This window comes from Lepisma saccharinum, assembly GCF_977018435.1.
Source record: "Lepisma saccharinum chromosome 15 unlocalized genomic scaffold, izLepSacc3.1 SUPER_15_unloc_1, whole genome shotgun sequence".
In the NCBI taxonomy this organism is placed as follows: Eukaryota; Metazoa; Arthropoda; class Insecta; order Zygentoma; family Lepismatidae; genus Lepisma; species Lepisma saccharinum.
In genome coordinates, this window is record NW_028142892.1 from 1,702,596 (window position 1) to 1,729,428 (window position 26,833).

General features: G+C 37.5%; 1 protein-coding gene across 1 annotated transcript in view; it reads right to left on the reverse strand.

Annotated features, from left to right (window-relative positions):
• Window positions 1-26,833, reverse strand: part of LOC145982228 (uncharacterized) — a 254,366-nt gene that overhangs the window by 185,456 nt on the left and 42,077 nt on the right. Inside the window, exons 11-14 of the mRNA XM_083115798.1 lie at window positions 17,368-17,570; window positions 14,754-14,921; window positions 13,029-13,172; window positions 8,824-8,934 (exon numbers count right to left, since the gene is read on the reverse strand). Of these exons, the coding sequence (XP_082971924.1) occupies window positions 8,824-8,934; window positions 13,029-13,172; window positions 14,754-14,921; window positions 17,368-17,570 (626 nt within the window). The remainder of the gene's footprint in view (window positions 1-8,823; window positions 8,935-13,028; window positions 13,173-14,753; window positions 14,922-17,367; window positions 17,571-26,833) is intronic.

Below are 26,833 nucleotides of genomic sequence, written 5' to 3' on the forward strand. Positions count from 1 at the left end.
GCAGTACTTAGAATAATCGCTACTGTCTTATTGATCTACGAAGCTCCTTTGAATAATCATTTGCATGTGACCCTATACTCCACGTTGTACTTTGTTCTGGGAGCTATCTTTTGAAGCCTTGGCATTCTGCTAGTACAGTATTATTATCGTAGAGGTAAATTAGTTCGTGAAAATACGTATTTTTCTGATTAACTATAGTCGCTTAGTTGTTCTAGCAGGTATAAGTAGTTACTGCTGATGTTGTTAATTTTCTATTCGCAAGGGCTATGTATGATGTAGCGTATTTGTGTTGGCTGTCCCTTTTATTCCTATGTTGTTGAGTTTCTCCATAAGCATGTCCTGTTTTACTCTATTCTATGCCTTGTTGCTGCTAGATATCTGAGGTATGTTGCTGGTTCATATCTGAGGTAGCTTGTTTGACTATCTATTATTTTTGCTATGGCTGTGGCTATTGATGTCCCTTTCTGAATTCCATGTTGGTTTCTGTTTATCCTTGTTGCTCCTTGTTATCTGAGTTAGGTTGTTTGACTTCAGGACTATTCTTTTTTAACTTTATTGTTGATTGCTGTTTTGTTTATTTCCTTATTTGTTTTTATTTGTTTACTGAATCTATTTGTTTTGTGTCTTGTAATATTATTTACTATAGTAACAAAATTATTTTTAAAAATTGATATTTATCACCATACTTGTATATTTCTTGTTCAGTATTTGTCAAAGTTTAATTTATTTTGTCCGCTATCTTTAGCAAATAACACTATTTTGAAATTTAATATATAAATTCCTGAAAATTTACTGTAATTTTATATCAACTAACATATTTATTTTAACAAAAATAACAAAATTGTACAAAAGTTCAAATAGCAGAAGAATTGTACTATTAAATTATTAACTTTGAAAGAATAGTATTTTTAAAACATTAAGTTTGTAAAAATTGTACTTTTAAAACATTAACTTTGTAAAAATTGTACTTTTAAAACATTAACTTTGTAAAAATTGTACTTTTAAAACATTAACTTTGTAAAAATTGTACTTTTAAAACATTAACTTTGTAAAAATTGTACTTTTAAAACATTAACTTTGAAAAAAAATGTACTTTACACCAGAAATAATCAAATATATAGGAAAGAAGGAGAAGTTCTGTTGCTCAGAATAATAAATGTGGGATGGAAGGAAAATAATTTTGTTACTATAGTAAATAATATTACAAGACACAAAACAAATAGATTCAGTAAACAAATAAAAACAAATAAGGAAATAAACAAAACAGCAATCAACAATAAAGTTAAAAAAGGATAGTCCTGAAGTCAAACAACCTAACTCAGATAACAAGGAGCAACAAGGATAAACAGAAACCAACATGGAATTCAGAAAGGGACATCAATAGCCACAGCCATAGCAAAAATAATAGATAGTCAAACAAGCTACCTCAGATATGAACCAGCAACATACCTCAGATATCTAGCAGCAACAAGGCATAGAATAGAGTAAAACAGGACATGCTTATGGAGAAACTCAACAACATAGGAATAAAAGGGACAGCCAACACAAATACGCTACATCATACATAGCCCCTGCGAATAGAAAATTAACAACATCAGCAGTAACTACTTATACCTGCTAGAACAACTAAGCGACTATAGTTAATCAGAAAAATACGTATTTTCACGAACTAATTTACCTCTACGATAATAATACTGTACTAGCAGAATGCCAAGGCTTCAAAAGATAGCTCCCAGAACAAAGTACAACGTGGAGTATAGGGTCACATGCAAATGATTATTCAAAGGAGCTTCGTAGATCAATAAGACAGTAGCGATTATTCTAAGTACTGCAACTTGACAGAAAATAGGAAACCTACACAAGAACATCAACACAAAAAGGAAAGATACTTACTACCATTACAGCACCCACTCAATATCACAAAAGACCATGCAAAATATTCTACAACAATCTGCTTCATAACATAAAAGCTGCTAAGTTCCCTACTGCAACTTGACCGAAAATAGGAAACCTACACGAGAACATCAACACAAGAAGGAAAGATACTTACTTCCGTTACAGCAGGCACTCAATATCACAAAAGACCATGCAAAATATTATACAACAATCTGCTTCATAACATAAAAAACTGCTAAGTTCCCAAAAAGTATCCAATCAATGAAAGAAAACTGGTTGAAAAGGGAGAACTCTCTACAGTCTCACAGAATTATAGGAAAATAACAGCAAAACTTGGAAGCCTACACACTCAATAATGCTCAATATGCATACACTTCACATGCAATCCCCTGCAAAAGGCACATAGCAGCCTCTCATCTGAACTTGGACACCAAAAACACCACTTTGGGATTACTAATACTCATAAATACTACATTGCCTGCCCTTGTTTGAATAGCGTGGATGCAAACTTCATAGCAAAATATTGAAAAACGTCAGATGTATGTTCGTATAAGTGTGTAAATGTGTGTGTGTGTGTGTGTGTGTGTGTGTGTGTGTGCGTGTGTGTGTGTGTGTGTGTGTGTGACGTGCGTGTGTATAAAAGAGAATATATGTGCATTTACCAGAGTGTGGTCTTACATAATTGATAAAAACAGCAATATAGAACCTGATAGAATAGGAAATAGTAAAAAATAAGGTTTTTAACATGCCAAAGTAATTAGTTTAGTTTGTTAATTATAAGAAACATAAGTTAATTACAAGAAATATAAATGAAATGCGCTAAATAAGTACAATTGTTTGGTTTGAAGGTAGTGAATATATCGAATTTGTGCAAAAGTTTGCATTATAACCAGTGAATTAAACAACGTTTGCATTAGAATATCACAAAATAGCATACTTATTAGATTAATAACAAACTTTCTGATGCAGTAAAGTATTGACTAGGGCTGAATGATTCAATTACTGTAAAATATTAGTCTCAGATTGAAGTAAATAAAGTGTAAACAATACCATTTGTTTGTAAAATAGGGTTGTTAATTCCTCTGATAGCAGAAATATCAACTTGTACCAGTAAATTTGAGAGTTTTAGCAATATTTGTCCTGAAATGGATATAACTGTAACTTGTTAAGCGTGCCAAATACGAAATATTTAAAAAACAGTACAGTATAACCTCAATTTTGAAAGCTAACAGTACTCTAGTGTTTCTACATAGGCGTCTGTAGTGGTAAAATACATCCAGTCCTTAAGATTTTTGGCCATCCATTCATCCTCAGCGTCACGATTAGTCCCAAAAGCAAAAAAAAGCGAAATCTTGTGGTTGTTATAATTTCTACTTTTCATGCAATCACATACACTATAGTACTAAGTTTAGTGAATTTTGGCGTCTTCCTGATTGGTCTGTTAAAGTTAGTAATCAATAAAAATATGCGTACATAGAAAAAATCCTGAAATAGTTGGATTCTCAAAAGTATGTACAATCAGTGTTCTTGCTACATTTAGCACCTAATAAAATATAAATTGAAGTCTAGTTAGTGTTGGGCTGTAAAATGTTTTGGTACATGTAGTTACTTGAAATAGCAAATATTGGCTGTGTAACTGGTAAAGCCCTCAAAAAAATCAACTTCGTTTCCTCGTAGTACTCCCTGAAAATGCTTCTTGCACGCTAATAAGGCTCTGGCGTGTGTTCCTATGCCTCCTACTAGCCTCTGTAAAATTCATATTGACCAGTGCTTAACCATTCAACATGCTGTAGAGCCTAAGCTTTAAGCTTCAGTCAGTGGAAATTTAATTCTCAGGGACATATAGTGATTGTAGAATAAAAAAGAAGCCTCAAATAAAATCAGCATAACAGATACAAATAACCCCTGGTGTTAATCAAACACTCAAAAAGTCAAGTAGTACTTGAAACGTACCCCGAATAAAAGACTATAAGGGTAAATAGCATGGTAAGAAAAGTTTGGCAGGTGGACTTAAGAGCCACGTAGTCATCTGCTAACATCGTCTTGTCCTGTGATTTGTCATTATATTGTTAAGTAGTTATATTTAAGGGATGAAAGAAACAATATTAATAAACATTCAGTTATAGTACTCTTGGTAAAGGGGTTTCAGTGCTTAGAGAGATAATAATTTTAGTTACAGTAAAAGTTTGGCCTCTTATAAGTGCAAAAAAAAGTACAAATATTAAACATTTCATACAGTTTATCTAGAAAGCAAAAGCAAAAATACAATAACTGCGCAACATACTTAAAAAATAAGCAAGCCATGATATTCTACTGCCCCATAATAAGTCTAAAATATACTCGAAAATACTCTGACATAAGGTTGACGGCTATCTGAGATAGAAATTTTCAAGCTTTCTCTCATGCATAAAGTGGCTCTAGGAATCACTAAGCCTCAATAAAAATGGAAACATGCAGTAAAAGCACTTGGAGAGTTGTTGTGATCACATCATATGAAAAACATGCAAGAACAAAAATATATGGAACCCTACTCATATATTTAGGAAACTTTACCTACCCTAACAGTAAGAAAATACCGAGGAAACTCTAAAATAAACAAACTTTCCTACGAAGCAAACCAAAAATAGCGTAGTGGAAGTCAATAAACCCTAACAACAACAACAAGATTCAACAACTACATCAAAACAAAAACAACAACAATAATAATAATAATACTAATAATAATAGTAATAATAAACTTTGTGGGTACAGTTTTACTTAAAAGTACTTCTTCCTTAGTGATTAGAGAAATTTTTTAAATAAAGAACAAAACTCAAAGTTAAGAATTAAAAATATAAGATACAAAAGGCAATAAATAGAAAAAATAATAAAAGAAGATGAAAAAATTATCTTTGCAAGTCAAAATTGCAATAAACACTTCTGCAAGAATAGATCAAATTGTGATATTAGAGTAAAAAATGGAAATAAACTTTTAAAATAGCAAGTTAAATGTTGAAAAATGTCTTTGTGAGTCCAAAATTTAATAAAAAATGTTGCCTGAATAGAAGAAATTGTGATATTAGAGTAAAAAATGGAAATAAACTTTTAAAATAACAAGTTAAAAGTTGAAAAATGTCTTTGTGAGTCTAAATTCCCATGCGAACTCTTGCTTGATTCGTTCAAATAGCGTTTTCTGAGTAAAAATACACAAAAAATGCGAAATATTGTCTCTAACAGTAAAAACAACTGGTCAATTTTACATGAATCCTGATGTTTATAACCCAATAATCAAATGGGCCGTGGTTCGCAACCCAGAAATAAGAGCAAATAGTGGATCGCATCCACTTTAACCTGTAGATACTGGAACTGAATGTTCCTAGTTCAGCCAAATTCGTTACGCCTTAGATTAAATAGTCTTTGCAATGTTACAAAAGGCGGCAGAAATACCGCGTAGATTACTTCCACCAAATAAAATTGGAACCTCAAAGAAAATCAATACTCGTGTGTAAAAATTTGGCGACACTTGACTTCCATTCAACTTCGGAAGAAGACCAAGCGATGGGGGCCGTAACAATAGAGAATCTTTTTTCCCCTCACGTGTCCATGAACGCGCGCGGTTTGGGGGTGCCGATGAATGCAACCACATAACAGGTTCTTCCGTAACAGGTTAATATTAATGACATGGATTCTGCTCGCATACTTCGTTTTCATATAGAATACATCGTTCAATTTCTTCGCCTTTAAAGCGAACATGAGTTATAATATCTTCTACCTCCGATCGAACGCGTCGGCACCGGTTGAATACGGGTAAATCCGGATCCTTAATTATACCAAATATAACTCACCACCGACGCCAAAATGGCCGAAAATGTCTTTTGTACAATAATGGAAAAACCATTAATTCCAAGTTCCCTCGTGTGCCTAAAGCACCCATGACTCATATCCGGCAGAAACGCATTAATAAAATACAACAATAGTGTTAGAATAGTCCGAAAACGAACTCCATAATAGTGTCTTTTGTACCTTAATGGAGAAACCATTAATTCCAAACTCCAACGTCAGTATAAATCATCTGTGACTCATATCCGGCAGAAACGCATTAATAAAATACAACAATAGTGTTAGCTTAGGTCAAAAACGGAATACATAATAGTGTCTTTTGTGCACTAATGGAAAACCATTAATTTCAAACTCACACGTGTGCATGAGTCATCGATGACTCATCTCCTCCTCCACCCACGACACGTGGCACTAGATTAAATAACAATAGCTTCACCCTCGAAAATGAATAAAAAAGCCATTAATGTCAATTAAAAGGTCTATTGTTAGGTCTAAAGTATTTTCCCTTCTACTGCCGGGAAGAAGGTGGCAGGTGGTGTTAGCCCATAAGACACGAGCCGTGCCCGTTTTCGCTTGGTACAGCGAGGGAACTTTCGCAGTGTTGACACAGTTGCCATCTTCAGAGATAAGTCGCTAAATACGACGGATTTGTAAGACCCGTTGGGGAAGTAATTCTTGAAAAAGGTACTATCTACTTTTCTGCCAACTTTTGGAGAAACGAACCTAGTATTTTTCCAAACTTAAATGAACAATTTGATAATAGATAGATGCGCCTAGAGGGCCATCCAGACTTTTTAAAAAATATAAAAGTAAAAAATCCTATGCTGATGCGAGTTTCCTTTGGAATTTCGACAATTTCTTTTTACATCAAGTGTCTAGAATTTTTTCAACATCCAGTTGGAATACGTGTGCATGGGGGAGGAGAAGGTGAGAAGATTTGTTTTCCCTTCCTCCTGTAATTGTGTTTTTATTGAAGTGTCCTGTAGTGTATAAAGATAGGTTAGTGAGTGAAGATGAATCGTATTAGTGTGTTATTACTTAAACACACACTGTTTTCCACGTTACCAAACGAGGATAAACATCTTGGTCAGTGGGGCAACCTCAAGGAGAGGGCGGGGGTATTGCAGAGTTTTTTTTTTCGATTTCTTGATCACGTTGGCACTACCCATCATACTTGCAGCATACTTTTCGCGTCTCTACTATGCTCCAAAGCTTTTAAATATATTTTTTTAAAAAATGCTTCCTGGCAAAGCTGATAATGACATTGGTACAAAAATCCCTATACGTAGATATAATAAGAATGACTACGAGTGGTACTAAGGCACGAGTGAAAGTTTGTAGTAAACTGAGTGAAGAGTTTAAATTCAACACAGGAGTGAAACAAGGGGATGGACTTTCGGCAGTATTATTTAATCTAGCATTGCACAAAGTAATGAATGTAGTTGACCAAAAGGGAACCATATTTGGAAAGTCCAGTCAAATATGCACATATGCAGATGATATTACAGGGCCTCCCCCATGGCGCAGTGGTAGCGTCATTGCCCTGTAATCAAGGGGTCCCGGGTTCGATACCCGGTGGAGGCACAAGTGGTTCGGATCCCACTTTAAACTGTAGGTCCAGTCTCGATTAGCCTTACTGTGCATAAAGTGGACTTAAAACGCCAACTCAAACCAAACCAAAACCAGATGATATTACAATCATTTCTAGAACAATAAGTACACTTAAACAAATCTATGAGCAGATGGAAAGAGAAGCAATAAAAATAGGTTTCACTGTAAAGGAAAAAATGACAAAGTACATGAGAATGTCTAACTCTGAGATCAGAAGAGCACCTCAAGATCTGACAAATTGGAGAAAATAAGTTTCAGGGAGTTCCTTGCTTTAAATATCAGGGGACAATGGTATATAGTGATAATGATATGAGTAAAGTAATAAAGGAAAGAATACAGGCAGGCAATCGTGCAAATTTTGCAAATAAGCAGTTGTTTAGAAATAGACTGACCACAAGAAATACAAAGCTTAAATAAGACACTGGTACGACCAGTTGTCACTTATGGATCAGATAATTGGACTTTGAAACTGTCAGATGAAAATGCCCTCAGAATATTTGAGAGAAGAATATTAAGAAAGATATGTGGACCTGTGAAGGAAGATGACGACTGAAGAATAAGATATAATGCAGAGCTAGATGATTTAATAAAAGGCCACGATATAGTGAGATTTGTCAAAGCCCAGAGAATAAAGTGGTTGGGGCATGTAGAGAGAATGCTGGAAGACCGGATGGCAAGAAGAATGTTGAAAGAAAATCTTCACCACGCAAGAAGAAAAGGCAGACCACGACTTCGATGGATAGACGACGTCGCTGCAAACTTGCGGACGATGAAAATTAAAGAATGGAGGAGAAGAATTGATGATAGATTGGAATGGAGGCTGATTCTGGAGGAGGCAAAGGCCCACCAAAGGCTGCAGAGCCAGAAAGAGAGAGACGTAGATATTTAACCATGCAGTTTGCAACACTACGGTTACTACAGCATTTCAGCCCCTGCTGATTGGAGATAAAGGCAGGTGAAGGTATCGTGCATAGAAACTGGCCTGTTATTAAATTATTCAAGGTCACAGAGTCCCGTTTTCATTTCCCTGGGTCAGAAGTATTGGGCGAAATACACAGATGTCTTGTCAAATCGCCACAAGATGATGCTAAAGTCTGCCATCTCAGAAAGGAACTGATTGTGACGATTACAAGTTCATTCCTTTGAGATGGTAGAAAATAATTACAGAAAAGAATTAAGTAAAAATAAAGTATTTTGCAACTGAAATGCTGTGGGCAAGTACTGCTGGCCTTACTGTATTGGAATGCACGCGCATGTGTGTAACAATCATCTATATACGGTAATACAAACAGCATTTCAACGACAGTAAACATTGTTTTCAAACAGTTCATATAGATTTATATCAGGATTGGTTAACTTCGGCGCACTTTAATTCATTCCAAGTATAAATTTAAAGTATAGGAATTATACGCTGTGTTTTAATGATTACATAACTGTGCTGCTCATCCTACAGCGTACTATACAGTTTTTAGAGAGTATGAAATGCTACGCATTCACCTGTCGACCATCGACTGCTGGGAATCCTCCTTCTTCGGTCTGCCGTGAGAGGACTCTGTTGAACCCACACCTCTCGTCAGACGAAGGGTCTTCGCCACCCGCCCGTGACCGCTGCAAGGAAAGATTGGTTGATTGATTTAGGATATTTTACTTCTTTTTTCTGTCATTTTTGGTAGCGAAGATAAGGGCTGATGGTGATAAGATGAAAGAGATTAAGGGCAATCACACTCACGCATGGACAACACACAACAAAGTCAGATACAGGATACATGGACCAAGTCGCCATAGCCTCGTTAGTCTGCAAAGTGCAGTGCAGAGTGTGCTACTTGGAAGTGAGGTTGACATATGGGCGTATGTGAGAAGGAAGGGAAGAGGGTTTACCTGGGTTTTAACAGTGAACTTTTACAGAAACAAAAATAACATTTTCTGTAGATTTTTGTGTGCTAAATTCGACTTGATTTTGTTATTTAACATTGCTTTTCAACCACTTTTGGCTAATCACGAAGATGAAGATGATTCATAATACGAGAAGAAGAAAATGAGTCCAGCGAGTTTGGTCGACATTGATTACTCTTAGGATCCAAACCATCCAATTTCTTAACTACTTGCATCATTGTATTTGAAAAGTCATTTAACATATTCGATTACATTGTCAAAACAGTTATAAGGGATAAGGTGCCTCCCCGATGGCGTAGTGTTAACGTCGTCGCCTTGTAATCACGGTGTCACGGGTTCGATCCCTGTAGAGGGCCATAGTGGTATGGATCCCACTTTAAACTGCATGTCCAGTCCCCATTAGCCTTTCTGTGTATAAAGTGGACTTGAAAATCAACTGTACTTGTACGGGATATGAATAATTACCGTATTTGCCGGCGAATAGGACGTACCCCATTTTTGTACACATTTTTGGGGATAAAGCTTTCACTAAATATTATAATTAATGTACAGTATTTCAAATATAAAGTAACATGTAGGTCTACTTTCAACAAATAACTTAGATATCTAACTAGGAAAGAATACATTATAATCAGAGTTAGGATTTTTAGGTGCGCACCTTTTTTTCTTAGTGACAGTGAGACCTCTCTGGAAGGACTCAGTGTGTGAAACGTTGCCTCAACATGAGAATGGAGCTAATTTTCCAGCACCTTTTTCCCCCTTTTTCGCTAACCTTTCCCCTTCCCTCCCTTTTCTGGGACATTTATCTATTTTCCCTTTTTTTCGTGTTCTTAATCGCTTTTCCTCCCCTTTTTGTGTCCTTTCACTGGTGTTGTTAAATATATTTCCTCAGCAAATCATTGAATTTTTATTTTCTTTTTTTCGCGACACTTATCTCTTTAAGATGTTTTCACATTGTTAACTGAAATTGAATGTATTTAAACTGTGCTTGATTGTTGCCTATTTGAAATCAACAATGGAAAGACCGCTACTGATATGCACCAGATCGCAGTTATTTTTTTTTTAAGATAGAAGGAAGAAGGAAACGCAGTTTGGTCTTGGAAGCAGTGAAGCAACAATGTGTTTCTGAAGTGGTGGGTTTCACGTTTCATGTGTGCGCAGTGGACAGATATTGTTTGTGGATGTAAGTACTTTCCCTGCTTTTTCACTCTGTTAGATCCTGTTAGTGCATGTACTTTACCATGCCAAAAGTGCCCAGATCCCGATTTCTCAGTCTGGCTCAAGAATTTAAGCACGAGTTCATAGAAAGTGATGGAACTGTTATTCGATGCACGGTTTGTGATAAGGGAATCACATTAGATGAAAAACGCCAGAGAGATCACATCCAGCAACACATTTCCAGCTCTAAGCATCAAAAGAACAAGAATCTGCAAGGAAGTAAATCTCGGCAGTCTCTCTCACGCAATGCATTTGAGCAGTGTTCTTCCAAGAACCAAAATTTAAAGGAATTTAATGTTGACTTGTGTGCATCTTTTACACAGGCGGGGATTCCACTCAACAAGGTGAACCATCCGGCCTTGAAAGGGTTCCTTGAAAAGTACACACTGTTGTCAGTGCTCGATGAGAGTACGTTAAGGAAAAACTATATTGAACCTGTGTATGAAGAAACTGTTCGTAAAATTAAGGTGAAAGTGTCAGATTGCGATATATGTGTCATTCTGGATGAGACGACAGACTCAATGCAATGATATGTTTTGAACATTTTGGTTTTTCCTCTGACAGGTGAGGAAGTTAAGCCCATGTTACTAAACATGTATGAGTTGCAGAAAACCAATGCCAGTACAGTGATGCAGTCATTTATGGATTTCTGTCAAAAACTGTGGCCCGGTGGAATTCAGTTCGAAAAAGTTGTTGTTGTAGTTACTGACCAGGCTCCCTACATGCTTTCGGCATTTAACCAATTGAAGCCGTTGTTCTCTAAGTTAAAGCATGTAACCTGTTTGGCTCCTGCCCTTCACAGGGTTTCTGAATCTATTAGGAATGAATACAACATTGTAAATGAGTTCATATTTGATCTGAAGAAAATACTCCTTAAGGCCCCGAGTCGCATTCTTGCCTACAGAGAAACTACCTGCCTGCCCCCGCCACATTTCCCCATCGTTACTCGCTGGGGATCATGGATTGAGTGTGCTGCAGTTCTGTGTGAAAATTTTGAAAAAAATAAGGAGTTTGTGCTTTCCCTGTATTCAACCGAGGCAGGTGCAATTTCCAAGGCACAGCAACTTCTCCTCTTAGACAAGATAGATGATTTGCAAAAAGAACAATTTTGTGTACATTCCTACAAGTACCTGTCGACAGCCATCAAAAGCTTAGAAGAACAAGGCGTCGAAAAGGAAAAACAATGGGATATCTTTACTACTGTGAGGGGGCACTTAGATAGTTTTGCCAGAGACAAACTTGAGGCTAGTTTTGACAAGAATCCGGATGTTATGGAATTTGCCACTTTCACAGAGTTGCCATTCCGAGTGAATACTAAGTTTGCCCCACTTGTTTCTGTGGATGTAGAGAGAAGCTTCAGCTTATATAAAGATATTTTATCTCCGAAAAGAAACAAACTCACTTAACTCACTTTTTAAATGTTTTTCCCCGACTCTGGTGAATAACTGTAACACAACCTGTGTGTTATGTGTACACAGCTTTGAGTGAATAGCTTAGACTAATAAAATAAGTACTATAATTATCAGCACCTTTTTTTTGCCCCAATCAGCACCTTTTTTGCCCCTTTTTGGGTCTAATTTAGCACCTTTTACCTTCCTTTTTCCCAATGAAATTTTCCCCTAAAAATCCTAACTCTGATTATAATCTTCTCCAGAGCAAAATGAAGTCACTTGAAACCAGGGTTGTTAAAGGTCCAGGATCCCATAAAATCTAATGGGTTCTACTGCAGGACGGGAAACTTTTTTCTCTCACACAATTTAAATTTGGTCCAAGTTCCATATTGTTTCATTGAAATGAGGTTCCTGGAATGTATTTTAATTGATCTGGTAAAAAGGTTCCTGGACCGAATTGAAATACTATGCAGATAAAAAGGTTCTTTACGGTCCGGAACCCATTTGCGCATACTGATTTTCTCTCCTGGACCGGAATTGAATTTACTTAAAATTCCTGCACCTTTAACAAGCCTGCTTGAAACCTCTTCTAAATCAGAATCTGAGTCGTCATACATCAAATTGTCCTCTGTACCACCCAGTGCATTACTCATGCCACACTTCTTAAATTATTTAACCATGGTCTTAGTTTTCACAGCATGAAGCTTTGATCCATTCACAAACTTCTTTCTGATGGTGTAACGTGAGTATCCGTGTATAAGACGCATCCTGTTTTTCGGACCTATTTTTAAAGGGAAAAGTGCATCTTATACGGCGGAAAATACTTTATACCTGATGTTTCATAAATACTTGAGGGGTTACAAACATTTATTGCAAGTAAACTATTGAACTTACGTTTATGAAACCAGTCCAGAACGATGAAGGAACGCAAACAGTTTGTGCTGTATGTTTTGTTAAGCTGAAGCTGAGAGTTCACATCTCTGCCGCTAGGCGACTCTCAAATCACCCAACCCACATCACTCAGTATTCTGTGCAATGTTCTGGTCCTCAAGATCACGGTGCAATAACACCTCAATTATTTATGAAACACCCGGTATTAAAAGTCATGCATAAGTGCAATTTCCAGGAAAATTTTAATAATATAAACTCCAAACATATTTAGAACTAGCAGATAGGGTTGTAGACATTGATGCTACATACTTGTCTTCTACCACTTGAAAGTTTTCCAGCAGGAAGTCAGTCGCTTCCTTCACTCCGACTGGGTTGCTGGCGACGGACACAAACACCCTCTGTGCGTCCTGCTTTCGAATCCCGGACTTCGGGTCAAGGGACATGCGAAGATATCTGAAAGCACACAATAAATTAGTCCACGCACTCTCTCTTCACACACAAGCATATATTTTCACGACAAGCGTTGTTACACATAATTGATTTCGTATTCTATGGTGGGGGCAATTGCCCCTCTTTTAGTAAGGCCCAGTATCCGTGACAGAGTGGCCAAGGGGTCGTGGGTTCGAATCCCGAACAAGAGTGGATGTTTGTTTGAACAGTGGGATCCATTAGTATGACCGTGCAAATTGTCCATCACCATGTTCGTGCACTTTATTTGACCCAATAAGAGCTTCAAGAATTAAAATAAAACTCAAAACAAGCTGTTGACAACTTCTGCGTACATAGTAAAAATTCGTCGCTTAAAATCACATAGGATGCAAGAGAAAAACAAATAATGAAAATAGTCATGGATCCCAATGTACCTTCATCACTTCACCATTCATCCTGACGGCATGAGGGGCTTGGAAGACAGAAAAGTCAACCGTGGCAGAGTGGTTAACAGCTCGCTTCAACGCCCGGGTTTCCGGGTTCGAATTACGGGGTGGGCATGCTCTGCTATGTTATTTTGAATTTGTTGATAAATCCATGTTTTTTTAAAAAATTATGTTGCCAGGTTGACACATGAAGGTTAGTCTATTTGCCCATCTAATGGTAGTTGCAGCGACACCTTTAACTTTTGATAAATTAGAAAGCGAACAAACACAACATTCCAACTAAATAGCATATATCTATATCCTGTCCCAGCTAACTGTGGAGCAGAGTCGCACATAGCGGCAGAGGAAGAGGGAAATCGAGTGGTGAAAGCGCAGTGTTGCCAACCCTACGGTCCAGACCTTAGTCCGTACGCTAAATGCACGGCTTGTCAAAATTTTCTCTTGCAGTTTTATCCCTAATATTTCCCTAAGAAATTCTTAAACCAATCGTACGGACCTGGAGACAAAAATACAGCCCGTTTGGCATGTGTGTACGGTACTATCATTTTCAAAGGTTTGCAACGCTGATGGAGAGAAGCAGGGAAAACGGGTAACTCCCGTCGCCCATTACACAATCCCGTTTCTCTCACTGTTCATTGGTTGAGCCGTCTCGCGTCACTACTTGCGCAGAGACTTGTTCTCGTTCGCCTGGTCTACAGTTAGCTGGTACAGGGTATATAGGTCGAGTAGAAAATACTACCGAAGGATATAATAATTAGTTTATTTTTATTAGCTTTTAAAAGTTATTACTCTATTTCAAAACAATCCTAACCATTATTATTATTATTATTATTATTATTATTATTTCTACTATTCAAGTGTTGTCAATGGCTTGAACGACCCTTTTAAAACTTCTGACAACTTTGGAATGACATGGGAACCTTGGATATCACAGAGTATCGAATCGGTTCAGCGCTGTCGACCTCCGTTGTGGAGTGGCTAGCACAGCGAGCTACAACGCAAAGAATCCCGGGTTCGAGTTCCGGCCTGGCTTCCGAGTCTCTCTTCATCAATTTTATTATCTCATTACTCATCATCATCTTCGCGATTAGCCAAAGTGGCAGAAAAGCGAAGTGAAATAAACCAATCAATCTGTGTAGATCGGCAGTCTGCCACTCACCTGCGCAGGAGGGTGACGTTGTGGGAGCAGCCAAGGGCGGACAGGAGCAAGGTCTTCTCCCCCCCTACCCGGATGTGCCTGTAGCGGGTCCACAGGAAGTGCCAGTACTTGTACACGTCGTGCTTCAGGGCGGTGCAGTAGATGGTGTGCCTCAGGTTGGGTGGGATCCTGAAAGGAAGGAAATGTGTATTTACATTTGCCACTGAGATGTGTTGTTCTGTCGTTAAAAGAGTTTGAAAGTAACCATTTACTAGTACCGCAGATACTTTTAGTGAAATTCTAACCGTAACTACATTTTATCCCCGGAATCTGTGGAGGAATGGTGCGCATAACGGCAGAGAAGTGGAGGAAATCGAGTTGGCAGAGCGAAGCAGTTCACACTGCTGCGAAAGCTGCTAACTACAGTCGCTTACTCCTCTCCACGCAATTCAGTTCCCTCTCACGTGCTCATTGGTGGAGCCGTCTCGCGACACTACTTGCGCAGAGACTTTCTTTCGTTCACCAGCTCCAGAGATAGATGGGACAGAGTATAGTTACTTGCAAAAGTAAGTAGTTTCAGTTACAGTAAGAGTTGCGGTAGAAATAATGTTATCAACACTTACTTTATGACTATTTTCCTGTAGTTTACGGTTATTACAAGCATAAGAAAACAGTTTTTCCTTGTGACGTTTCAGGAGAACACGCGCTCCTTTCATCACACATTAATTTTCTAAAGATACAGTTATAACAATGGTTAGTAATTTTTTAAACAAAAATAATCCGTTATATAATGGATGTTGTCAATGTTACATTGTTGTAATATAGCAGCTTAACTGTGAAAAGAAGCAGTCTGTTTTATTTTTATTTCAGATAATTTTTTTTGATCACATTATTATTATTATTATTATTAAATTATGAATCCCAAATACCATCAGGTAATTCAAATTCATCATTGTTTTCACAAAGTCTCTTGATGTTTTCTGTTACATTAAATTTTAAAGATGGTGGCTTACTCCATTTGTGAAAAAGAAAACTCCATACTGGATCTACGTTACCATTTTCATTATTTAATTTATTCCAGTGTTCTTCTGCAATGAACGAAGCTTCCCAGACATTAAACTCTGTGTTTCCCGTTAATCTTTTCAAAACCCTTCTCTTTTTAATCAAATGCTTCTCTTCGATGATGTGAACTGACAAACCTGTTCTTGGGTTTAGATTTATAATCTCCAAATCATGTTTGTGCCATCTTATTGCCATTTTTCTTGCTGTTTGTCCCACATAATCCTTTGAACATGAACAACTTATATTATATATTCCTGTGGTTTTCACATCTGGTAGAGAGTTTCTCATTTTGAATTCATTAAATGTACATTCCAAACTTCTTGGTGTTTTGAAAAGAATTTTGAAATTAAAACTTCTAAAAATGTTGGCAATTTTATGTGAGAATTTCTTGTGGAATGGAATGCACACAAATTTCTTTTCAACAGATTTTTCATCTTTGTTTGTATCTCTCTTTTCCTTTAGTTTTCCTGCGACTTGTTTTTTGATTTGCTTTATTCTGTTAGTGTGAAAGCCATTTTCTTTTGCTATATATATAAAAAACCTTTCTTCTTCATTTTTGATATCCTTATTATTAGAATATGTTCTGTACGCGACGGCTTCACTGGTTTTGGGTGAATAGCTACATTCGTTTGGAACGTGGCAGTCCTGTTACAATGAGTCTCACGGTCAACTTGACTGCGGCCAGCTTGCCGGGCGGTGGAGGTCAGAGCTCCAACTTTACGCTGACTTTGACACTGGACCAGGGTGGTTATACTGTCAGTTTGCATCACGTTCACATGGATTAGGAACACCAACTAAACTGGCGGCCATGAAATTAGGCGGGTGGCAAAAGTTCGCGCTGTTGCCACTTCGGAGCACAACCATGTGTGTTCGGGGATTTAACAGAATGAAAGATCTCGTTGTAGAGCTGGTCTTTGTAATCCATGTGATACGATCTGATAGTATAGGGTGTTCAAAAAGTCCCGGTACCATTACAAAGAAAAACATAGTTCGGAAACTACATGCAATAGAACAATGCTGTTGATTGCAAAATGAGCTACAACTTTCCACGTTTATATGCCATACATCTCAATGTGCGCCTCTCTAGTTGCTCTCAAAACATCAAGGCGGTAATCCATTTCCGCCCATACACGCCACAGCATATATACTTCGAAGAGTAGCAACATCTGGAACAGGAGTGCGGTAAACACAATCTTTGACATACCCCCAGAAGAAGAAATCCAAGTGTGTGATATCAGGAGAGCGCGGTGGCCAGGGAATAGGTACATTTTTGTAATGGTATCGGGACTTTATGAACACCCTGTATTTGCTCACAAGATCCGGAATGACACTAAAGTGCCCCGGAGAGAGGTCGGTCTGACGCTCGAACTAGGCAACGCAGCCGGTTGACGTTTCCACACTGTGCGCGGGAACCAGCGACTTTTGTCCCGCTCTCACTTTGCTTTTCCCACATGTGGCACCAGCGCAATTCTGCCCAGCCGTCTATTTGCATGGCGAGTTACGTAAGTGTTGTGTCTCTACCTACAATTGCAATTCTGTGTCTGAACTATCCATAAATGAATGAAATTCTTACGGGTTGTGCATCTGGCGGTCATCGGAGTCCTGGTACCAGTTGTGGAAGGCGCTGATAGCTTCGCCGACGCACTCTGGCATCCCCAACTGGCAGGCCCACGCGGCGACCAACCTCCTGCTCATCTGCGTCAGGTGATCGTCCCCTTCCCTCTCCTCCAGGCCCAGATGGTCGAAGGCGCCCTTCAGCAGCGTCGACAGGTACTCCTGCGAAGGATCAACAGTTCGTTATTGAAAATCATAATGGATACGTCAGCACTGAGGCTATTTCCACCAGTATTGCCACGCGAAGAGAAATTTCTCTTTGCGGAGAAATTCTATGAAAAATTACCAAAATTGTATTATGCTCCATTCTCATTTCTTTGTACTTATTTCCGCGACATTAGACCATAAGCCTACCCAAACAACACACAAATATCCAGCAGACATCTAATGGATATCTACCGAAGTTCTGGATATGCAGGAAAATCCAGTGGACATCCATTGGATATCCCCTGGATATCCATATGTCCGTCCAGAGGATATCGAAGAAGGATGTTTCATTGATATTCTGTGGATCACTCGTGGACATGTTTCCAGCATCAGAGTGACTTAGTTCACATAAACGAAACATTATCTGGTTTTCAGTGACGCGCGGTGACGTCGACCCTTGGGGTAGCAGTCAGTGGCGTGCACAAGGGGGTTGGGGTTGGTGTGGGTCACACCCCCTTTTTAGGACCCAGTATTCCTAAAAAAAAGAATGTCAATAAGAGGAAAATATTGCAAAATGATGAATGAGTACTAAAAAGTAGTACATGTAAACCCCGCCCACATTCGAAAATAAAAGACGATTTGATTTCACCACTAAGCCAGAGATCCTGGGTTCGAATCTCGGCTTGGCCATGGGTATTCTTTGTGTGTGTCCCTTCATCAATTTTATTGTATCATCTTCGCGATTAGCCAAAAGTGGCGGAAAAACGAAGTAAAATAAACCATATCAAGCAATCAATCAATGATTTGATTTCATTTTTGTTACCTAGCATCGCTTCTTTGTTACATTTGGTTAATTGCGAAGATGATACGATAAAATTAATGAAGGGACAAACACAAAGAACACCCATGCCCAGATCGGGGTTCGAACCCGGAACTCCTGGTGTCGTAGCGTGCTGTGATAACTACTCCCCCACGGTTGGTTGATTTGGTGTTTTAAGTACACTTTGTGCACAGAAACAAAACAGGTAACAAAACGCACTTCTTTGTAGTTTCTTCAATAATATTCATTTGACTTTTTGAGTTCTGAGATACATTTTTCATTCCAAATTATTTCATTATTCACTGCAGAGTACAACACATAGGACAAGAATGCGCACTCATCACGGGTTCGAATCCTGGCCTGGATTGTTCATATGAGATCCCTTCATCAATTTCATCATATCATCACTCATCCTCATTTTCGCAATAACCAAATGTGGCAGAAAAGCTAAGTAAAATAAACCAATCCAACAACAATATGAGCGCTCGTTCTCTTGCCCAAATAAATACTTCCGTATTTATGACTGTTAGAGGCCAAGAGTAGTATATTTAAATAAAACACTACTAAAACGAGAGTGAGAGAGAGCCCGAGCACACATTTGTAATTTAATCATTATATATTCCATACTTGACAAAAAAGAAAGAAAGCATATCATTATTGTCTGCACATAACACGTTCCCATTTCATAAATAATAAAACTACATTCCATATTATACATACATATTGTACAACGTTTAAAAGGTTGTGTAAATACAGAGAACATAAGTACTGCAGAACATTTTCCCCAGAGTTCTTTAGAGGATTTACAAAAGAAACCAATCCCCTATCTGTCCTATAGGAGATAGACTGGGGGACCTGAAAGCCTGGGCTTTCAACCATTGCAGCCGGGGGCAAGGGAGGTAGAGGTAGAAATCTTCCTTTTCCTTGGGCCGGCCGTTTCTACCTGGAAACTGGTCAGGCGGAGGAAGAGCGTGCTAGGGTATCCAGCCAGCTTTGCCCGCGGAGAACACCGAGGGACGAGAAGCGCGTGGAAAAGAAAGTGTTGCATATGAACTGTGGCTTTACCAAAACAATAAATATTGTGATTTGTGAGATTGATTGATCTATCTGTGCTAGACTAGCTACTCCTCACTGCACGTCACAGCTGGTTGTTTTATTTGATTGTCAATAATGATATATTCTGAACTAGAATAGGACCTAATCTGGACATCATCCTGATAATTTTCATACATATCTTGGACACAAATAAAACATTCTTGGACTAGATGTACGCATATCAAAGATCTCGTGCACACACATTTATAACCTGTACCTCTCTCTATCTATCTCACACACACACACACACATGAGACCTTCCCAATGGAGCAGTTATAACGTCGTCGCCTTGTAACCAATGAGTTCCGTGTTCGATATCCGGTGGAGATACATAGTGGTTCGGATCCCACTTTGAAACTGTAGGTCCAGTCCCGATTAGCCTTTCTTTGCATAAAGTGGCCTTAAAACCAAAACTCAAACACACCCACACACGTCTACTCATCCGAAAAATGGTTTATATTCACACGCATATTCGTGATAAGCAGGGTATGCACCGAATTTGAACTCATTATTTTTACCACGTACAAGCACTGCAACTTCCTCAATGAAAAATGGTGTTAGAGTAAGTGAAGTTTTTTATTCGTTATGGGTATATCGAGATAACTGTTGATAAATATGAGGATACCAACTGTTTTAAATGGAGTGATCTTAGCCATGGAAAATAAATTTTAGTCTGACTTTTAGTTTTGCTTTGTAGTTTTTTAAGCAATGTAGATTTTTTGCTGGATATCTTGGAAAACATTCATACTTCTAAAATATGTGTAATATAAAAGAGTATTTCTACCAAGACAGAGTAATAACGAAATTATCTTTTTTGTAGATTCGGAAGACTCGTGGAGAGATTCTACGAAGATGATAAAGGGTAAGTTGTTTTGTTCCATTTTTAATATTTAAATTAGTCAAAGCAGATCGAATATGTGCAAATAAATATTAAACAAATTTAAACAATGTTGGGATACCTTATAGTCATTTGTTGTACGCGGAACCGGAGGTGACAATGTCGAAGTAAACTGAATATCAAAACGGTTTTTGTCATGTGTACAGTGTGAAATTGTAAACAACTTTTATGCACACCCTGTACAGTAAAACCTCGTTAATACGGACCCCGACAAGCCGGACTTCGCTTAATTCGGACAGGTAAAAGGGAAAAAAGCAGAATGCAATGTTTTAAATGTGGCTAGAAGTCAACAAGAGAACTTCCCAAAGAAAAGGCAGTCAACCACTGATGAAATTCTGTTTCCCGCAGGCTTTGTACTGTACTGTATATTTGGGCCTATGCCCTTTAAATACACCATAATAAACAGAGTTTTAATGCACTTTCTACTGTTCTTTTAGGTTATTTCAGTTAATCCTGACTTTCGTTAAACCGGTCAACTTATCCCCCATTAGTCCGGATTAACGAAGTTTTACTGTATATTGTATGCATCAACATTCAGCATGATGAAAGCACCGTAAAATGTGCTGAAACCTTGTCTCAAAACGAAGTATGCTGTTCATTTGATCATAAAAAATAAATTTCTGCACTATCTAGTCGAAAGAACTAAAGGACAAATCCATGTAGCGGACTTCTTGTCATTTCGAATTAAGCTTTTTGCTTCGGGGGGGGGGGGATGCCCACTCAGTTAGGTTTTTATGTTATTTGTAATGTTGCCAGTAGCAGTCAGATCTAAGTACCTTAGAACTTTGCTTCTAACCTCTCATTAAATCTTATGATAACATGTAAACATAATTTAGAAACAGTATATTCACATTTTAAGTGAATCCAAACTCAGACTCAAAAAGGTCTATCGATCTAATAACACCGAAAACGTGATCAAATTTATATTTCAAAGTTCAAACGAAACGTCCATCTAAAATACCTAACACTAAGTTGTGAACACTTTAATACTATCTTACAAGTTTTTTGTGAACACTTTAATACTAACTTACAAGTTTCTAGTGAACACTTTAATACTAACTTACAAGTTTCTTTTGAATACTTTAATACTAACTTACAAGTTTCTTGTGAACACTTTAATACTAACTTACAAGTTTCTTGTGAACACTTTAATACTAACTTACAAGTTTCTTGTGAACACTTTAATACTAACTTACGTTTCTTGTGAACACTTTAATACTAACTTACAAGTTTCTTGTGAACACTTTAATACTAACTTACGTTTCTTGTGAACACTTTAATACTAACTTACAAGTTTCTTGTGAACACTTTAATACTAACTTACAAGTTTCTTGTGAACACTTTAATACTAACTTACAAGTTTCTTGTGAACACTTTAATACTAACTTACAAGTTTCTTGTGAACACTTTAATACTAACTCAAGTTCCTTGAGAACACTTTAATACTAACTTACAAGTTTCTTGTGAACACTTTAATACTAACTTACAAGTTTCTTGTGAACACTTTAATACTAACTTACGTTTCTTGTGAACACTTTAATACTAACTTACAAGTTTCTTGTGAACACTTTAATACTAACTTACGTTTCTTGTGAACACTTTAATACTAACTTACAAGTTTCTTGTGAACACTTTAATACTAACTTACAAGTTTCTTGTGAACACTTTAATACTAACTTACAAGTTTCTTGTGAACACTTTAATACTAACTTACAAGTTTCTTGTGAACACTTTAATACTAACTCAAGTTCCTTGAGAACACTTTAATACTAAATCACAACTTTCTTGTGAACACTTTAATACTAACTAAAGTTTCTTGTGAACACTTTAATACTAACTTACAAGTTTCTAGTGAACACTTTAATACTAACTTACATGTTTCTTGTGAACACTTTAATACTAACTTACAAGTTTTTTGTGAACACTTTAATACTAATTTACAAGTTTCTTGTGAACACTTTAATACTAACTTACAAGTTTCTTGTGAATACTTTAATACTAACTCAAGTTTCTTGTGAACACTTTAATGCATGTAAAATATCAGCAGTATGCCATGAAAACCTCAGTGAAAATCAACCCGCTGCTGTCTCGGCTCGGTGAGGTTGATGAGTTGCAGAATGGTGTCCTTCTTTAATCCACAAGGCTGGAAATCTTTAATGACTTTACCATTTATGCACAGGAAGTATTTCTCATTTGTATTTGTTATGTAAGGTACCTGAACCCAATATGGCCTATCTAAAAATGTAAAAGTAAAATGTAAAGTGCTCCCCTGTGCTTAACACCACGCCATGAAGACGTATAGGGGTGTGGGGGTAACGCCCAACACTTTCTTGATCCGGTCGTGAGTGGGTGTGATGTGATCAGCACCACGCCCCTGGCTGCCTTTACCCCCAGGGTTTCCCCGAACCCGGGACCTTGAGCATGGTAGTCAGACGCGTTACCGACTGAGCCACCGCGGCCACAATATGGCCTGTCTAAGGTTCGCGATTGTTTCTGAAGGTGTACAAAGTCAGAAATGTAAGACTAATTACAAGATTCAAAAGACAGAGAACATTTGTGTACATATACAAAAAATTGGAGCTAATTCCAGTTTTTAACATGGATCCAAGGAAGATTTTATTAAAAAATTACGTTTAGGCCATATGTATGTACCCAATATGGCCTAGTAATTTATTTTGTTCTTTCACATAAAAATATGCAACAGAAAGTATCTCAATGTTGTTTTTATAGGTAGATAAGTATATTGATACACTTACATTTTAGTTACATAATGACATATAACATTTGCACAAAGGAATAACATTGTTTACAAACCAATAAACAAGCAAGTGACGTGTCATAACCTGTTACCAGAAGACCATATCACATCAAAGTCTGGGCAAATTAAAGGTCCTTAATTATCCTTAGTGAGTTCCACACACTCTACGTCAACATAAGAGTAACAAATGCCACATTTGTGCATGTTCTTCACGATATATTATTATGTAGGCCATATTGAGTCTACCTTGCATAGCGTTCTTTTTTTTTCCTTAATTATAAACAGGAATTCTGAATAAAGTCTAAACTATGTACGTTCTTGTAAAGTACAGATTATGAGCTATCATAATATGGACTAGAGGTGTAAACACCTGTCACTTGGAAGATGCAGTAAGTTATAATAACAAGTAGATCTTGGATTTTAGTTTTTTAACCTATTTTTTCGTTTATAGGTATGTAAGAGATAATAAGTTATGTCAGCGTTTCGTTAAAAAACTCAACAACTGATGAAGTTTTATAGTGTCTAAAGATAACATATTTTACTTGTTGGAACCTATTTTAGGTTTATGGGCATAAATCAAGTCTTTTGTAAGGTTTTTTATATATTTTTGAAGGTTTTACAGTATTTTAATGTCACACAGAAGCATTTGCTTTGTTTGATCACAAACAAATTCAATGACGAACGTGTTTGAAACGTACTGATTTCCTTTCCTCCAAGTCCATGGTGATTTCTCAAAGCTCTAAATAAAGCAAAATGTCTGGTTCCACTGTTACCTGTACAATCCAAAGTGGTGTGATCTGTGTGGTCATGCTCACTTTCTCGTCATTTCGGTGCTTTGTGGCATTCACGCCTTGCAATCTAACATTTCAGCAATGAAGTTTGAACCACTGTCTATGTTTTTGTTGAAATATTTTTCACAGCATATAAGATGATCCTCACAGACGAAATTGCGGAGTTTGACTGTGGATAACATGAAGAAAGATTGTTGCCTAACTATACGGCGAAGAGTGGATTTTAATAGCAAATTTCCAATGGTAAGTTCTGCCATCGCCGTAGGGTGAGGCAACACACATAACGTTGTGCAAGATAGTGTGTATTTCAGGATATAGGTGTCCCATTTTAATTGCCGGTAATAAACATCTTTCAGGAATTTTGAACTATTTTAAGTTTATTTTTAACCTACTACAAGATTTTTCGAGCCTAACCTAGTAAAGAATTAAACGTGTTGATGCAGCCCAACGCTGAAGGAGAGTATTTGCCTTCCTATTATTGCAAGTTGCTTACTCCTTGTTTACCTGTTGTAAACCTTGTAGCCTCAATATATCAGGAAGTGGAAGTCTGCTTAACACTCGACTGTGCACAATTCAAATACCTGAGAGGATTGGACAGCTGGTGTAAACAAGTGAATGAACTACCACTTGCCTGAGTAATCCGAGTTAACTCGGAATTTGATTTTGCTTTACATATTATTTACCCGAGTTATCTGGTTATAATCGTACAGTGCACTTTTCTGCCTACTCGAACAGTCTCGTTTGAGCTTTAATAGGTGTTAATTCCATTTTGGCCGCTAGGTGGAAGGTGTAGATAGCTTGTCGAGGTACTGCTGCCATCTACCGGATTCCCGTGACTCTACGTACTTGTCGCCTTTCCAGTGATGCTAGAGGATAGAAGATTCGTCGCGAGTCAAGATACTATTGCCCACATTGCGATGTTGCACTCTGTGTTAGCCCATGCTTTTGGATTTATCACACTGTGGGTAACATTTGATGTGAGACAGTATGTGTGATAGTCTGTAAACCTGGACAGCATTAAAATGTGAAGACATTTTATTTTCGACAGTTTATATGTTATTTTCAAACATTTGTAGTACTTTCCTTACATGTACGAGTTAACTCGGGTTAATAATTATGGAGGATTTTTGAATAGTTTTGTAACCTTATTTGACCCCAAAAATAGAATTTCGTTACTGTTCCTTAATTGCCGATATTGGTACATTACAAACACACAATAAAAAAAAATGTGTAAAATATGGACCATTTTTGGGAAAATAATGTGTCAGGCAAGTGGTTAAGTGAAATGAAGCTTAGAGAAAGTTAAAATCAAAAATAAAGAACAATCGTATGGATTGACACGATCTTTAGGACCTATTGTAGGAGTTTTAGAATCTAGTTTAGGGTTTTTCGAACCTATTTAAGGATTTTTAGAGCCTATTTTAGAACCTAAAAGCACATTTTTTAGAACCAAAAATCCGACGTTTAGTTATAACTTCCACATGCAATATTAGATGACGTAGAACACAATGACGGGGTCCAGCTATTTCGCTACTTTGTCTTCAAGTTACTGCACTATACATACAGCCAACAGGTTCAATCATGTCATTTGGACAATCTAAATCAGTGGTATTCAACCTGGGTACGCAAAGACTTTTTAGGGGGTACGCACAATTTAAAATAATTATAAATAATGACAACTGTTTCTGACAGAGATAACTTGAAAATATAATGGTAACTATCCGATATCGCCCGAACAGATTTCTTCAAATTTACAGGAGAAATTACTTACTGAAATCAGTTTCTGTAGCATTGTCGAAGTTCTTGGACTATTTTCTTTCGCAGAAACTGAAAACTTCACCATAGAATGCTGCAGAACAAGAAATAATCATTTGTTACGTAAGGAACTTGCATCTTCTGTAACATTAGGCCGTTGTTTCAATTATGTACGTGCAGATGGCGCGAGCGTCGAAAGTCACGCGGTCTCGCCAGTGTTTCCAAACGTGCCTTTTTTGTACGAGAATTTTTTTTAACTATGCTTACCTAACCCAACCCAACCTAACCTTGCCGGAAATGGTCCATGGGGCTATCGTGAATAGTTTTTGGGGCTATCGTGAATAGTTTTTGGGGCTATCGTGAATGGTTTTTGGGGCTATCCGTGAATGGTTCGTGGGGCTATCCGTCAATGGTTTGTGGGGCTATCGTGAATGGTTTTTTGGTGCTATCCGTCAATGGTTTGTGATGATATAATGCACATGAAAGTAGGTATTTTTCGGTAAAGAAGGTTGAAACACTGCATACCCGCTCCAAATCGACAAAACATAAGCAGGACGCGCAATGATCCATGACGAGTGGATGCCATATTGTCTGTTACCCAAGCGGAACAAGGAAGACAAATAATGACTCGTAGTATGAAAAGTTGACACTATTTTATGGAAAAAGGAATAACTTCACCTTAAAGAATCTTCCGCAATGCAAAATAGGTAAGTATCAATGCTAAAATTAAGGATATAAACGAGTGAGAGGTGTTCGGGCCTTATGGGATAAGTACCAATATAATAAAGGGAAGCAAAGAAAATATACATTTTTTTGTCAACATTTTCCTCAAAGTAAATATAAAAAGGGATGGATTGAGGATTTCATGTTACTCAGAACTTGTATTATCCTCTATTTCCAAGAATGGCTTTTGTTTACTCTTTGCAACAATGAAATGTTGCAGCTGCGCTCATTGCTAATCGTGCTCCGAATGGTATTTGAATTGTTTGTTTCAAACACTGACAATAATGGGAGTGTTTGTGAATGTACGTTACGGACTGGAGAAGGAAAGGGAGGGAGGGAAGAGGGGAGAGAAAGGGGAGTTCAGTGTTATTTCGTGACTGTTTGTGTGAAGGTGCGGTGTCTCTCGTCTCTCCATCTTTATAGTTACGTTCAGTTTCT